Here is a 13,124-nt window from a genome sequence, read left to right on the forward strand (position 1 = left end):
GCGGCTTTTCCGAGGTCCGGGCCTCGCCCCCTTTGGGAGGACTCACAGACTGAGGGGTCTACTGCCCAGGCTTGGGTCTCCCAACCCGGCCCACCCTCCCCCCTCCGTGAAGGTGGCCAGGCCCGGCTGTGCGGCCCGGGTGTGGCCCGGCGCGGGCTCGGAGGGCGGAGGTGCCGGGGCCAGTGTTCGCTGTCTCGGCTGCTCCCTGCAAGCTCGCCTCGGACGTCATGCGTGGATCCACGGGGGCCCCTGGCGACCTCCTCTCCCCAGCAGCCGGCACTGGGAGCGGAGGGGCAGGGACCCGATGCAGCCAGGAAGATGCTCGAGGCCCCGCGGGGGGTGGCGGACCCTACCGGGCCCGGCTGGCGGAGGCAGCGAGCGGGGACTCCAGGTCAGTGGGACGCGCCTGCGGGGCCCGCCCGGCTCCTGGGGTCTCCCGGGGTCACCGCGGGCCGCCCGGGGTGGCGGCGGGGCTGCGGCGGGGAAGACGCGGGCCCTGCGTGAGGGGACAGCGCGGCAGGCTCCTCCACTCCACGCGGGCAGGAAACGGGGCGCCCCTCCTCGCTGCCTGCTTTACGCGGGCACCCTCTGGACGGTGCCCCGGACGCCGTGCGGCCGGATGGTTTTGAGACCTTGGTTTCTTTCCGAGGAGTAAAGATCTGGAAACTTCACCTTGGCCGCCCCCTGGCGGCGCACCCCGGAATGGCAGCCCCGTGCTGGGGACGTCCCGCAGGACAGGGGACATCGCCTCCCGCAGGGCAGGGGACCCGTGCCGTGCACCGGGACTGGCCCACCCTCCCCACACACCGTGGAAGGACAAGCGAGGCCCACACGACGGACGCCAGTGTGCTGCCGTGTGATAGAAGAATGATTTATTAGAACAAATTCCATGACAAATCATATAAAATAACCATTTTCTGAAAGACATCCACGAGACCACCTGAGAACAAACGTACAGTGAAACCTCCGGGAAGCCAAATAAATTACCGATCCCAAGTCAGAGGCGGGCGGGGCAGGAACGAAAGGACGCGACTGGGGAGGAGCAGTAATTGGAGAATAAAAGAAAGTGTGCGACGTCGCCCAGGGGCGGGTGTGGGGGGAGGTTCTGGGCGAGGGGGAGGGCCTCGAGGTGCCAGGGCGGGCTGTGTGGGCGACCGCGGGGCATGCGGGGGTGGCCACCACCTGGACTAGCACCTCCTCCGTGTGGACAGCAGGCTCTGGGGCTGGGGACGGGGCGGGACACCCACCACCTACACCTGTAACCACCGGGCGGGCTGCAGGGGCACAGGCGTGGGGACCCCACCAGCTGAGTGTAAACAGGGCCCCGCACATTCCTCCCCCGCTGGCCCTGCCCAGGCCCGGCTCTCGCAGGTGGCAGGAGGGCTGTGGAGCTCACCCGGCCGCCGACCGGCTCTTTGGCTTAGAGACTCCAGCAACACCGGCCGCCCGGGCGTGGGGGGCACAGCAGAGGGGCCACGCTCTGCCCACCTGGCATGTTCCCAGCTGAGAGGATCCTGAGAAAACACAACCGTTCCGGGGCCCGTCCCTGCCCCCACGAGGCTGCAGGTGCCCACTTAATGCCCACGGGAGGGCGGGGCGAGGCCGGAGGGGCCGTGCTGTCTGGGCACCGAGCGGGAGCCCCTGGCAACCTGCTTCCCACTCACTTTGGTCCAGCTCTCGCCTCCGCCTGAGAGGGCTGCCCCAGCCCCGCACCCAGACCCACCAGAAAAGCCCAGCGAAGGGGCCCGAGGTGCCTGGCTGGGACATGCCCCGCGGCCCCTCAGAATGCCCAGGCTAACTGCGCGGATGCACGGTCTCCCCACCTGCGTGCACCTGTGCACCTGGCCCTGCTCTGGCCCAGCCCGGCCCACGCTCACTAGGGTTCCACTGGGCAACCCTAAGCTCAATGGGTTTGGCAGTTGTGTTGGCACCAAAGGCTTAAAGCAGTGGGGTCCCTGCCCCAAACATCTCCACGGGCCACCGGCCTGGCCCAGGCTCCAGGCCTGGGGTCAGGTGGGAGCCACCAGGGCAAGTGCCCTGCCTTCCTCCAAAGTCCCAGCGACAGCCGAGCCCTCCCCAGCTCTGCATTTGGCACTGAATGACCGTGGCCAGCCTCTCCTCCCTGCCCAGCACACGAGGCCGGGACAGGCCAGTGCGCGGGGCCTCCCCAAGGGGCTGGGCAGGCCCTTCACCAGGGAGGCGTTTCGGTGAGCCCTGGAGGGGCTGCTGCCATGGCACAAACGACTCTTTCCTTTAAAGCTAAAGACAAAAGTAACAGTGATGGAAAGGAGGCGGGTGCGTGCCCCGGGGGCTTGCCCTTGGCAGTGGCCGCAGCAGGCGCTGGGCCAGAGGCCCGCGTGGGCAGGGTGGCCACAGGGGCTGGACGTGGTTGGGTGCTGGCTGGGGGCTGAGGAGGGGCCCGGGCGTGGGAGGCGCCTGCCCATGGGGCTATGGCACGTGTGGGGGTCTTCAGGGAGAACCACTGCGCCGGGCAGGGGCCGGGGGCTGGACAGGAGGCTGGCCTGGCCGGGTCCTGAGCCCTAGATCAGGAACCGCTGGGCGTCAGGGAGGAAGGTGGGTTCCGGGAGGCCGGGGGGCCCACAGTTGGCCCGCGGCGGGAAGCTCCTCAGGGGCAGGGCTGGCAGCAGGGTCTCTGCCGAGGGGGGCGAGGACGGGCTGTGGGCGGCCACGCGGCCCTTCCCGAGCCCAGGCTGGGCCGAGCCCACAGAGCCCCGGTTTCCTGTGAGCAGGTCCAGGTTCCCACTGGGGTCCACGATGGCGTTGATCACTGGGGGGTGCGGGGAGGGTCAGGCACCCGAGGGCCTCCCCCACCCCCGCCCCAGTCCGGGCCACACTCACCTTCCAGCTGCTTCTGTACCCGCCTCAATTCTTTCAGGATGCAGCTGATTTCCTGGAATGCGGGAGGGGGGAGCAGGTCACCAAGGGAGGCGACCCCGTCCCAGGGACGGGCCAGGAGCCAGGGTCGCGGCTTGCGCCGGCTGGGCAGAGCCAGGGAGGCTGCTCACCTTGTTGGACGTCTTCAGGACGGGCACCTCGTCCTCCGAGTTGATCCGGGCCTCCAGGTCCTCCCAAGCTCGGCCCGTGTTCTGGAAGAGGATCCTGTGGGGCAGGGGGTGCGGCAGGAGCAGGGGTGAGGACGGTGACGACACAACTGAGGCACGACAGCTCCCAGACCTCCCTCTGCCACGGTGAAGCTCGTGCCACCCTCTCCTGGGCCGAAGGAGGAAACCGAGGCCCGACACGGGGCCTGGGCTGGCGGCCCCACGGGCCGTGTCTGCGTCCGGCACTGAGGGTGGGGAGGGGTGGGCCGAGCCCACGAGCAGGGCTGGAGGGGAGGGGAGGGCGGTTCGGGGGGCTCTGGCTCCCCTGAGCTCAGGGTCTGCTTGCCGGGAGCCACGTGCATGAAAACCCGGCTACGTACGTGCACACACGTGTACCTAACGGGCCATCTGCCCTCAGGAGGACAACAGCCTGGCTGCTCCCAGCTCACGTGCATGTGCTCCTATCTGTGCCCGAGGGAACTGGGCGCATCCACCCAGCAGGGGTTGCCAACTCACTTCATCTTCTCGGCGAGCTGCTCCGTGTTCTCACGGATGGCCTGTGACAGCTGGGACACCGGGTTCAGCATCAGGTTATCGAAGATCACCTGCAAGAGCCTGGCATCAGCATGGCCTGTGGCGGCCCTCTCCGCCCGATGCCCGGCTCTCTGGGTGCGGGGGTGGGTGCCGTGCCTCCTCTCGGTTCCGTGGCTTCGTCCTGTTGGCCAGGGCGTCCTCACAGGTGTCGTTCATGTTCTGGTCCAAGTCCCGAGAGCTCAGCGAGCCGGGTGGCACCTTCTGGAAGTTGAGGCTGGCCTCAGGGATGCGCTGCACCAGCTGCAAGAGGGAGGGGAGGGCAGCACCGGCCCCCTGGCGGGGTGGCTGCCGCGGACAGATGGGCCAGCCTGCCTGCTCGGGGTCCCTCACCATGGGCTCTCCGGGTGCCCACTTGGGGGGCAGACCCAGGGGACCTGGGGACGCATGGTGAGGCCTCTGCTGTGGCGTGCAGGGTGGCCTGGGGACCCTGACCTGAACTCCTCCGGGCGGGGCCAGGCTCAGTGAGGTGACGAGGCCTCCCCAGGTGTGGACACTGTGGGGGTGGCGGGGCCTGGCCGGCTCCGGCATGGGGACCTCCGGAAGCCCAGGGCTCACCTCCTCGCGGGCAGAGATGGTCGAGGCGGGGGTGCTGGGCATGTTGCCGAGGGAGGGGCTGCGGGCGGGCCCCGGTGCGCCCAGCGAGTCACCGTCCCCAGCCACGTCGTGGATCTCCCGGGCCAGGATGGCCACGTCCTTTACCAGCGTCTGGCTCAGCCTGCAGGGACAGGAAAGGTGGCAGGTCCCCCGGGGGTGCACTCAGGCCAGGCCCCAGCACACGGGGAGCTGGGGCAGCTGCAGCCCAACGGGCCTCCCTTCCCCAGGCCCAACGCTGCTGCTGGGAGGCAGCGCCCTTAGGGGCAGGGGCCTGCGTGCAGTGCCGCCCCCAAGCCCGCCCTGAGCGCAGGTCCAGCCAGCCAGGGCCAGCACAGGAGCACGGGGCTGGCACGGCCCCCAGGAGGCTCAGCTCCCCGCAGCCGTGGGGGCTGGCAGGGGCTGGGACAGAGGCCTACGGGACGGGTAGGCGGATGCCCAGACACGCACGGGCCCCGGGGCCACACCTCCTCCCCACCCACCAGGGCCAGCAACACAGCTGCATGGACTGCACGGCGCGGACACAACTCAACCATGGAACGTGTGGCTGCCATAGGCGCCCAGCTCTGTAGGCAGGGGAACTGAGGCAGAGGCTGAGTAAGCTGAGGCCACAGTAATAGAACCTGGGGCTTCTGACCCGAGGGTCACAATCGGCCAGCTCCAGAGAGGCTGGAGACCTCCCCATGGGGCAGAGGCCGAGGAAGAGCTGAGCCCCCAGCCTGGGCCACTCGGGACCCCCTCTGGCTGCGCCCCTGGGTGGGACAGGCCTCCACCCTGCCAAGAGTAGCAGGCATCTCCCAGGCAGGTGCCCGGGCAGCCACAGAGGCCAGAGGCCGGCTGGGGACAGGGGCAGCTCCCTGCCCTCCTGCCTGGGTCCCCAAGCCCCAGGTGGCCCCTCGAGGAGGCCCTGCTGGAGACCACAGCCTCATCGCCCATCCTCCTGCCCGCCGAAGCCCCTCAGACCCACAACCAGCAGGTCCTGCCAGTGCTCGGGGAGGACAAGCCCCACACCGGCACTCACCCGAGGAACAGACCATGCGGCCCCGGGGCCCACAGAGGAGGCTCTCTGTCCTCGGCTGTGCCAGCCGTCCCAGGGCCCCTCCTGTGTCCAGCTGCCCGGCCGCCCTCCGCCTGGACGGCCCAGTGCTGCCACCAGGGCTGCCCTTGCACTCCAGACCAAGCCCCCAGCCATGCCCACCCTTCCCACGTCATGACGAAGCCCGTCCCTCTACTTCTGAGTGACATCAAACTGTCATGTGCCCCTGCCCCAGTGCCCGCCCCGGCCCCGGCCCCGGCCCCGGCCCCCTGCCCATGTGCTGGCGTGTTGAGCGCTGCAGCTCACCCTCTTTGGGAAGCAGAGACCTCAAGAGACCCACAGGGGTCTCCCGCGCCCCTTCCTCTCTGTCCTCCCAGCCCCGCAGAGGCCTGGGGTGGCCCCGCCCCATTCCCCTCCCGCCCGCCAGGCCCCAGCCGAGCCTGCCTTCTTGGCTGCAGAGGCTCCTGCCTGTGAGCTGCACAGGCGGCTGCCCCCACCTCGTACCTCAGGCGTCCCAAGAGCTCCGTCCCTGGCCCCTCCCCGCCAACCGCACGCCTCCCATGACCTCAGGTGCCGCCTTCATGCTGACATTGCCGGTGCCTCTGCCCCTGCTTGGGCCACTCTCTTGAGACCACCTGCTTCTGACCACCTGCTCCCGGGCACCTCAGGGGCTTCAGGCTCAGCACCCTCAACAGCAGACACTAGCTGTCCACTCAGGCCCTGGATCCTCTCCTGTCCCTGAGCCCCCCACTCATCCCTCCACCACCCTCCCCAGCACCTGGCCTGAGATGACCCCTCTGCTGAATGAGAGAGTTCACCCATCCATCCACCATCAACCTACCACCCACCCAGTCAGCCATCCACTCACCCATCCATCCACTCACTCATCCATCCACTCACCCACCCACCCCACCATCCACTCACTCATCCATCCACTCACCCACCCATCCACACACCCACCCACCCCACCATCCACTCACTCATCCATCCACTCACCCACTCCACCATCCACTCACCCACCCATCCACACACCCACCCCACCATCCACTCACCCATCCATCCACTCACCCACCTATCCACTCACCCACCCACCCCACCATCCACTCACTCATCCATCCACTCACCCACTCCACCATTCACTCACCCATCCATCCACTCACTCATCCATCCACTCACCCACTCCACCATCCACTCACCCACCCATCCACACACCCACCCCACCATCCACTCACCCACCCATCCACACCCACCCCACCATCCACTCACCCACCTATCCACTCACCCACCCACCCACCCCACCATCCACTCACTCATCCATCCACTCACCCACTCCACCATTCACTCACCCATCCATTCACTCACCCATCCATCCACTCACTCATCCATCCACTCACCCACTCCACCATCCACTCACCCACCCATCCACACACCCACCCCACCATCCATTCACCCACCCATCCACACACCCACCCCACCATCCACTCACTCAGCCACCCATCCACTCACCTACCCCACCATCCATTCACCCATCCATCCACCATCAACCTACCACCCACCCCGTCAGCCATCCACTCACCCATCCATCCACTCACCCATCCATCTACTCACTCACCCACCCATCCAAACACCCACCCACCCTACCATCCACTCACTCATCCATCCACTCACCCACTCCACCATCCACTCACCCACCCACCCCACCATCCACTCACCCATCCATCCACTCACTCATCCATCCACTCACCCACTCCACCATCCACTCACTCACCCATCCACACACCCACCCCACCATCCACTCACCCACACATCCACTCACCTACCCCACCATCCACTCACCCACCCATCCACACACACACCCCATCCACTCACCCACACATCCACACACTCACCCATCCACACACCCACCCCACCATCCACTCACCCACCCCACCATCCACTCACCTACCCATCCACACACCCACTCCACCCCAACATCTACTCGTCCATCCACCCAGCCACCCATCTACTGACTCGCCCACCCATCCATCCACCTACCCACGCATCCACCCCACCATCCACCCATCCATCCACTCACCCACCCATCCGCACACCCACCCACCCCACCATCCACTCACCCACCCATCCATCCACCCACCCCACCATCCACCCACCCACCCATCCACCCACCCACCCACCTATCCATGCACCCATCCACCCCCCCAACCATCCACTCACCCACCCATCCATCCACTCACCCACCCATCCATCCACCCACCCACCTATCCATGAACCCATCCACCCACCCACACACCCACCCCACCATCCACTCACCCACCCATCCATCTGCCAACCCAACCATCCGCTCAACCACCCATCCATCCACCCACCCACTCATCCACTCATCCATCTGTGCTTCTATCCGCTCAGCCATCTGCCCACCCACCTACCCAGCAGACATTCACCACGCCTGTCTGGGAACAAGAGAAGAGCTCCCAGCCTGGTCCCTGCCCTTGTGGTACTCTCAGCCAAGAGGCGCCAACCAGCAGACAGACGGCGAACCTGTCGCTCACCTTGCAATCTCCGCGATCTCTGCCGTCTGCACGATGAAACCATAGTGGTCAGCCTCCTCCTCGTCATCTGTGTCCCGGGGGGCGGGGGCCCGGGACCGTGCCCGGCTGGAGCTGCCAGCCCGCGGGGGCTGCGTGGCTGTTGGGGCATGGGAGCGTGTGTGTTTGGGGGAGCCGTGGTGGGAGCCGTACTCCTCCTCGGAGGTGGACGTGTAATCCGAGCCCTGCTGCCGGCGGCGTGTGTCTTGGGTAAATGAATTGGTTTCAGAAGCAAGAACAGAACAAAGCAGCGCTCAGCGCCCCGTGGTGACCCCAGGGTCCCTCTGGGTGAGGGCCCAGCGCTGCAGGACTTGGGGGCATCATGGCTGGCACCCCTGCACCCAGAAGCCCTTTAGCTGAAGCACCGACAGCTGCTGAGCTTGCAGGGCCGAGAGCCCCCCGCCAGCCCAGAGGCAGGTGCGAGGAGCAGCCTGGGCTCCCAGGCCAGCGGCAGAGTCCCTGGGCTGGGTCTGCGCCCGACCTGAGTGACAGGGGGGCGGTGCCTGGCAGACAGCAGAAACCTGTCTCGCCCTCAGCCAGCTGCAGCCCCAGCGGGTGAGGACAGCCCTAGCAGCCCCCAGCCCCACGCCTCAAGGGCGCCCTGGGCAGAGCCCTGGAGCCCTCGCCCACCCCTGCAGCCCCAAGCAGCGGCGAACCCGCCCGGACGGCGCTCAGGCAGTGCAGCACCAGCGTGCACGGCCCAAGCAGGGCCGGTCCTCCACCCATGGCCATCCTCAGCCCTCACCACAGACCCCACCTCAGCCTTCGACCCTGTGCAGGGCTGGGAGTGCCGGGAGATGCGGGGCGCAGGGGAGCAGGGAGGTGGAGGCACGCAGGCCAGAGGCAGGAGCTGCGCCAGCAGCACCTCGGCCTGAAACCAACCCACTCGCGTCTCCCTCGGCGGGGAGCCCAGCCGCATAGACGGAGACGTCCAGCCGCCCAGGTGGGAGGCAGCTCCGGCAGCCCCAACAGCCCGTGCCCCTCCCTGTGCACACGCCCCTTAGGGTGGCAGAGTGGGGGCTCTGCTCGTGGGGGGCCCGACACAGGCCTCCCCGCCGCGGGGTCTGTGGGCTGAGGGGGTTAGAGCAGTGCGGCTCCCACCACGGGGCACAGGTGTCCCGGGCACCCTTCGCTGAGCTGCACGGTCACTGGGAGGGGACAGAGGGCCATGGGACAGCCATCCCCGAGTCCCTGGGCCCCACAGCAGATGGTGCGGAGCTCCACGTGTGTCCCCCAAGCCACCGGGGTCCCAGCCTAGCGCACAGGAAGAGTGGCAGGGCCCGCCCGGACTTGAGGGCCCCTTGCCCCCCGAGGGACGGAAGGAGCCCTCTGTGCTGGCGACGGTCTAGGTCTTCTGCCCACACGAGGGGACTGCAAGCCCTGCCCGTGCACATACGTGTGTGAGCGTGTGAGCGTGCTGACACGCCCACCCCGGCTGTGGGAATAGGGGCTCCTCTCGTGCTGGGGCTCGGGCCACAGCGGGCACCCAGGAGCCCCCCAGACCCACGGCAGCCCCCCCTCGGCCCTGGCCTCCCCCCCACCCCTGGCACTCACTGGAGGCGTATCTGGCGCTGCCCGAGCGGGCTCTGCTGAAGGGCTGGCGGGGGCCCGTGGTGGAGGCCGTGGCAGCGGCCCTCCTGGCAGCGGCCCGAGCTTCGGCCATGGTGGGCTTGCGGCTGGCACAGTACAACTCGACGCTGCGGCCGGAGAAGCTGGAGCGGGCAGGGGCTGCCTCAGGGTCGCTGGGCCCCGTGAAGGAGCCAGCCCGCTTCCGGGGCATGGCCAGGATGTCCAACCGCGACAGCTTCTTGGTCTGCTCAGCGGCTGGCCGGCCTGCCGGCTCCGGGGTGGCTGGAGCACCCCGCTCACCGTCCGCGGCCTCGGTGTCTGAGGCGTCCCCCAGCCGGGCCCGCCTGAGCCGGGAGGCCCGCGTGGGCCGCGGGGTGGACAGGCTGTTGGAGCGGGTCAGGGCCTGCTGCCCCTTCTGGGTGCCCGCTGAGCTGCGGCCCTGCTCCTCGCGGGCAGCTGGGGACGGCGGGGGCGCCACAGGTTTCCGGCGAGGCCCTGGCCGCCCTGCCCCGGTGGACTCGGAGGTTTCGTGGTTGGAGGCAACCGCGTCCGAGCTCGGTGGGGGGGTGGGCCCACAGCCACGCTCCTCTTCGGGCCAGTCCAGGGACCCCCGGGGCCCACGGCCGCGCCGCACGGACGGGCGCCGCACCAGCTCTCCGCGGGCCGTGTCTGCCTGGCCCAGCGGGCGATGCTGCTTCTCTGAGAGCCGCTCTCGGGTGCCACCCAGGACGGCACCTCCCGCGTCCTGTGCTGCTGGCGGGGACGGCGTCTTCTTCGGTGGACCCAGGGTGTGAGGGGTCGTCGGGCTTGGCCCATTCCTGCCGCTGAGCAGGCTGGCTGTGCTGCCCGTGTCCACGTCCGAGTCCCCGGACAGGGAGTCTGGCGGCCGGGGGGTGCTGCCCTCCTCGCGCTCCGCGTCCGCAGACCTGGAGAGCAGCCGGGCCTCCAGGGCCGCCAGGGCCGTCTCGGTCTCCTTCAGGATCAGGTGGGTGTCCTGGGCGTGGAGGTCCGCGCGTGAGGCCCGGGCTGCTGCCAGGTCCTGCAGGAGGGGGTGGCTAGCGATGTGGGGGGGCTTGCCGGGCGCTGGGGGGCCGCTGGCTGGCTCCTTGGTGAAGCTCTCTTGCCGGGCAAAGGCCAGGGCCTCCGTGGGTGGGGCCGGGCCGGGGCCGTGGGGCTCGGGGGCCCGGCCAGGCTGCAGCTGGACGAGCATCCGCCCGCTGGCGCTGCCGCAGACAGGGGTGCTGGGCTGGGCCGCCCGCCCTGGGCCCTCCGCCTCCCCCGCGGCCACACGCGCTTTCCTGGGGACAGCAAGCTCCCCGTTCTGGTCCCCAATGAAGAAAGAGGTGGGGGCCAGCTCCCCGGGGGTCCTTGGCGAGCGCTGCCCCCTGCTCCACACTGGCCCCTCCTGGGGGCTCCGCTGTCTCGCCTGGGGCTCTGTCCCTGGCTCGGGCCCGCGGCCTCCGTCCGACCCGCTGGCGTCACTGAGGCTGTCGGGGTCCAAGTCCTCCTGGCCCACGAGGTGGCGTGCCTGCTCGACGCCCGGCTCTGGGGGCCCGGGCCCACTCCTCCTGGTGGCCTCGGGGCCCGCGGGGCTGCCGGCCCTGTCACTGGGCAGCTGAGGGAGTCGTCGGCGTGTGCGCACAGGCAGGGCCCCCTCGGGCTCCCCGGCTCTGCGCCCCAAGCTGTCGTCTGCGAAGCACAAGGAAGCCCAGTCAGGGGCGCAGGCCTCGGCACGCGGGAGCCCCGACTGTCCCCCCCGGGCACGGGTCCGTGGCCAGCAGCCCAGGCCACCCTGGCCAGCCCGACCCTCCGCAACAGCACTGAGCCGCTTACCTGGGAGGCCCGGCTCTGAGTAGCCGTCAGCCAGGCTGGCCCAGCGGGACACCCACTTCTGAGCCCCCGGCGAGCCTGGTGGCACCTGGAGGCCCTGCAGGGAAGAGGGCGGGAGCGTTTCCACAGCAGGGGTCACAGGGAGGTACAGGCAGCAGGAGGGCGCCAAGGGCAGCCCGCCCTGACACCGGCCACACCCACACCACCCGGGGCCTGGTGCACGTGTCCCCCCAGAGGCAGCCAGGGGGTCCCTGTCAGCCTCCTGGGCCCGCGTGCCCCCACGTGACCCCCTGCTGGGGCCAGCTCTGCCACAGGGGCACCAAGCGCAGTTCCGCGTATCACGGCTCAGTCCAGGTCAGCGGCCGGGGCCCCCCTGACCCCTGGACTCCACTGGGCCAGTGTATGGGGCAGTTGAACCAACTCAGCTTCAGGCCTGACACGGGCCCCAAACCCTCCTTGCCTGCCAGGTGAGCCCGCCCCTCGGGGGAAGGGCCAGCCCAGCCTCACCCGGGCCCGCTGACCTCAGGCCCTGCCCGGACGCTGCCCCCTTCCGACCCTGGCCCTGCCTGGGGCAGCCATCGGGCCTGTACCTGGAGCTCCACCTGGGGGGCCACACCCAGTGGCCGGGAGGCAAACTCCTGCAGCAGTGCCACCCGCTGGGCCACCGCCCCGTCGCCAGACTCATCTCTGTCCCCTCTGATGACTGGGCGGAAGGTGGCCGAAGATGCCCTGCAGAGTTCGGGGGACTCCAGTACCCCAAAGACCTGCCAGGGAGAGATGGCCCCAGGCACTGGGGTCAGAGGGACTGAACTCTCCACCCGCTACTCAGACAGAGGCCCTCCCACAGCCACCAAGAGGGCTGGGGACAACAGCCTGGCTGTCTGGCTGAGCACGTCACTGGGAACACAGGCCCAGCCCTGGGAAGGCGGAGGCAGGGCCTGCACCCCAGCCTGCACGCCGGGCCCCCTGGCCTCTCCCGCCCAGCCGGACCGGGCGCAGGAGCCAGACCTGGGCCACAGCAGCCATCGTCTGGGCCCTGACGTCACAGCAGCCCTAGAGTGCCCTGCGGCCCCCGCCCGGCACCTGGTCGATCATCTTCCGGGCCTCCTCCACCTCCTTGTCCTGCGCCTCTGTCTCGATGGTGTAGGTCCCCGCGTCACTGAGGCTGTCGTCCTCCTCCTGTTTGCGTGCCTTGGTCAGCTGGGGGTCGGCGGCGGGGGGCGGTGGGGTTGAAGGGGCCACGGGGCTGGCACCGCGGGGCGTCAGCGGGGCGGGTGGTGCTGGAGGCGCCTTCTCAGGGCTGGGCCGGGCGGCCGGGGAGCTCTCCCGGGCACACTGGGCCATGAAATCCTGGGCCAGGCGAGAGCGGCGCCCCACGCTGCCGAAGGGGCGGGCAGGCGCCCGGGCGGCGGGCGAGGGGCTGGCCAGCCGCTCCTCCGTCTTCTCCCGTTTGAGCGAGCTGGCCCTCTGCGGGCCTGCGCTACCGCCTGCTGCCCGGGCTGGGGCGGGAGTGCCCGTGCGGTCCCTGTCGGCGGGCCCAGGGCCCCGGCGCTTGTCGGCCTTGGGGTCCCCGGGTGGGGCGTGCGTGAAGGACTGGGAGCGCTTCTTGCGGGGCGTGTCCTCGTCGAAGAACTCGATGACGAAGGCCTGCTGGTTGTGCAGCAGCTCCTGGGGGTCCCGTTTGATCTGCCTCTGCAGCCGCACCTGTTCCCCGCCAGACTCCGAGGGCGCCCCAGCTGCCACGGCTGCCTTGGCCAGGGGGTCCTCTGAGTCGCTCTGCGTGCCGTCCTCGTGCTTGTGGCCTGGGAGAGAGGGCAGACCTCGGCTAACAGCGATCACCCTCGGGCAGCCTTGTCG

The 13,124-nt window shown here is 69.2% G+C and overlaps 1 protein-coding gene across 4 annotated transcripts in view; it reads right to left on the reverse strand.

Moving 5' to 3' along the window:
* Nucleotides 1–850: 850 nt before the first annotated feature.
* CEP170B (centrosomal protein 170B) overlaps nucleotides 851–13,124 on the reverse strand; it is a 30,346-nt gene continuing 18,072 nt past the window's right edge. For 2 of the 4 annotated variants that reach the window (XM_045559439.1, XM_045559448.1), the window contains exons 9-19: nucleotides 12,351–13,069; nucleotides 11,858–12,031; nucleotides 11,271–11,364; nucleotides 9,423–11,126; nucleotides 7,833–8,073; nucleotides 4,212–4,371; nucleotides 3,753–3,896; nucleotides 3,579–3,667; nucleotides 3,027–3,120; nucleotides 2,860–2,911; nucleotides 851–2,788 (exon numbers count right to left, since the gene is read on the reverse strand). In XM_045559439.1, the coding sequence (XP_045415395.1) occupies nucleotides 2,541–2,788; nucleotides 2,860–2,911; nucleotides 3,027–3,120; nucleotides 3,579–3,667; nucleotides 3,753–3,896; nucleotides 4,212–4,371; nucleotides 7,833–8,073; nucleotides 9,423–11,126; nucleotides 11,271–11,364; nucleotides 11,858–12,031; nucleotides 12,351–13,069 (3,719 nt within the window). In that variant the 3' untranslated portion in view covers nucleotides 851–2,540. The remainder of the gene's footprint in view (nucleotides 2,789–2,859; nucleotides 2,912–3,026; nucleotides 3,121–3,578; nucleotides 3,668–3,752; nucleotides 3,897–4,211; nucleotides 4,372–7,832; nucleotides 8,074–9,422; nucleotides 11,127–11,270; nucleotides 11,365–11,857; nucleotides 12,032–12,350; nucleotides 13,070–13,124) is intronic. The other 2 variants (XM_045559468.1, XM_045559457.1) reach the window with 2 other exon arrangements.

The sequence above is a fragment of the Lemur catta genome, chromosome 1 (assembly GCF_020740605.2).
Source record: "Lemur catta isolate mLemCat1 chromosome 1, mLemCat1.pri, whole genome shotgun sequence".
Classification (NCBI taxonomy): Eukaryota; Metazoa; Chordata; class Mammalia; order Primates; family Lemuridae; genus Lemur; species Lemur catta.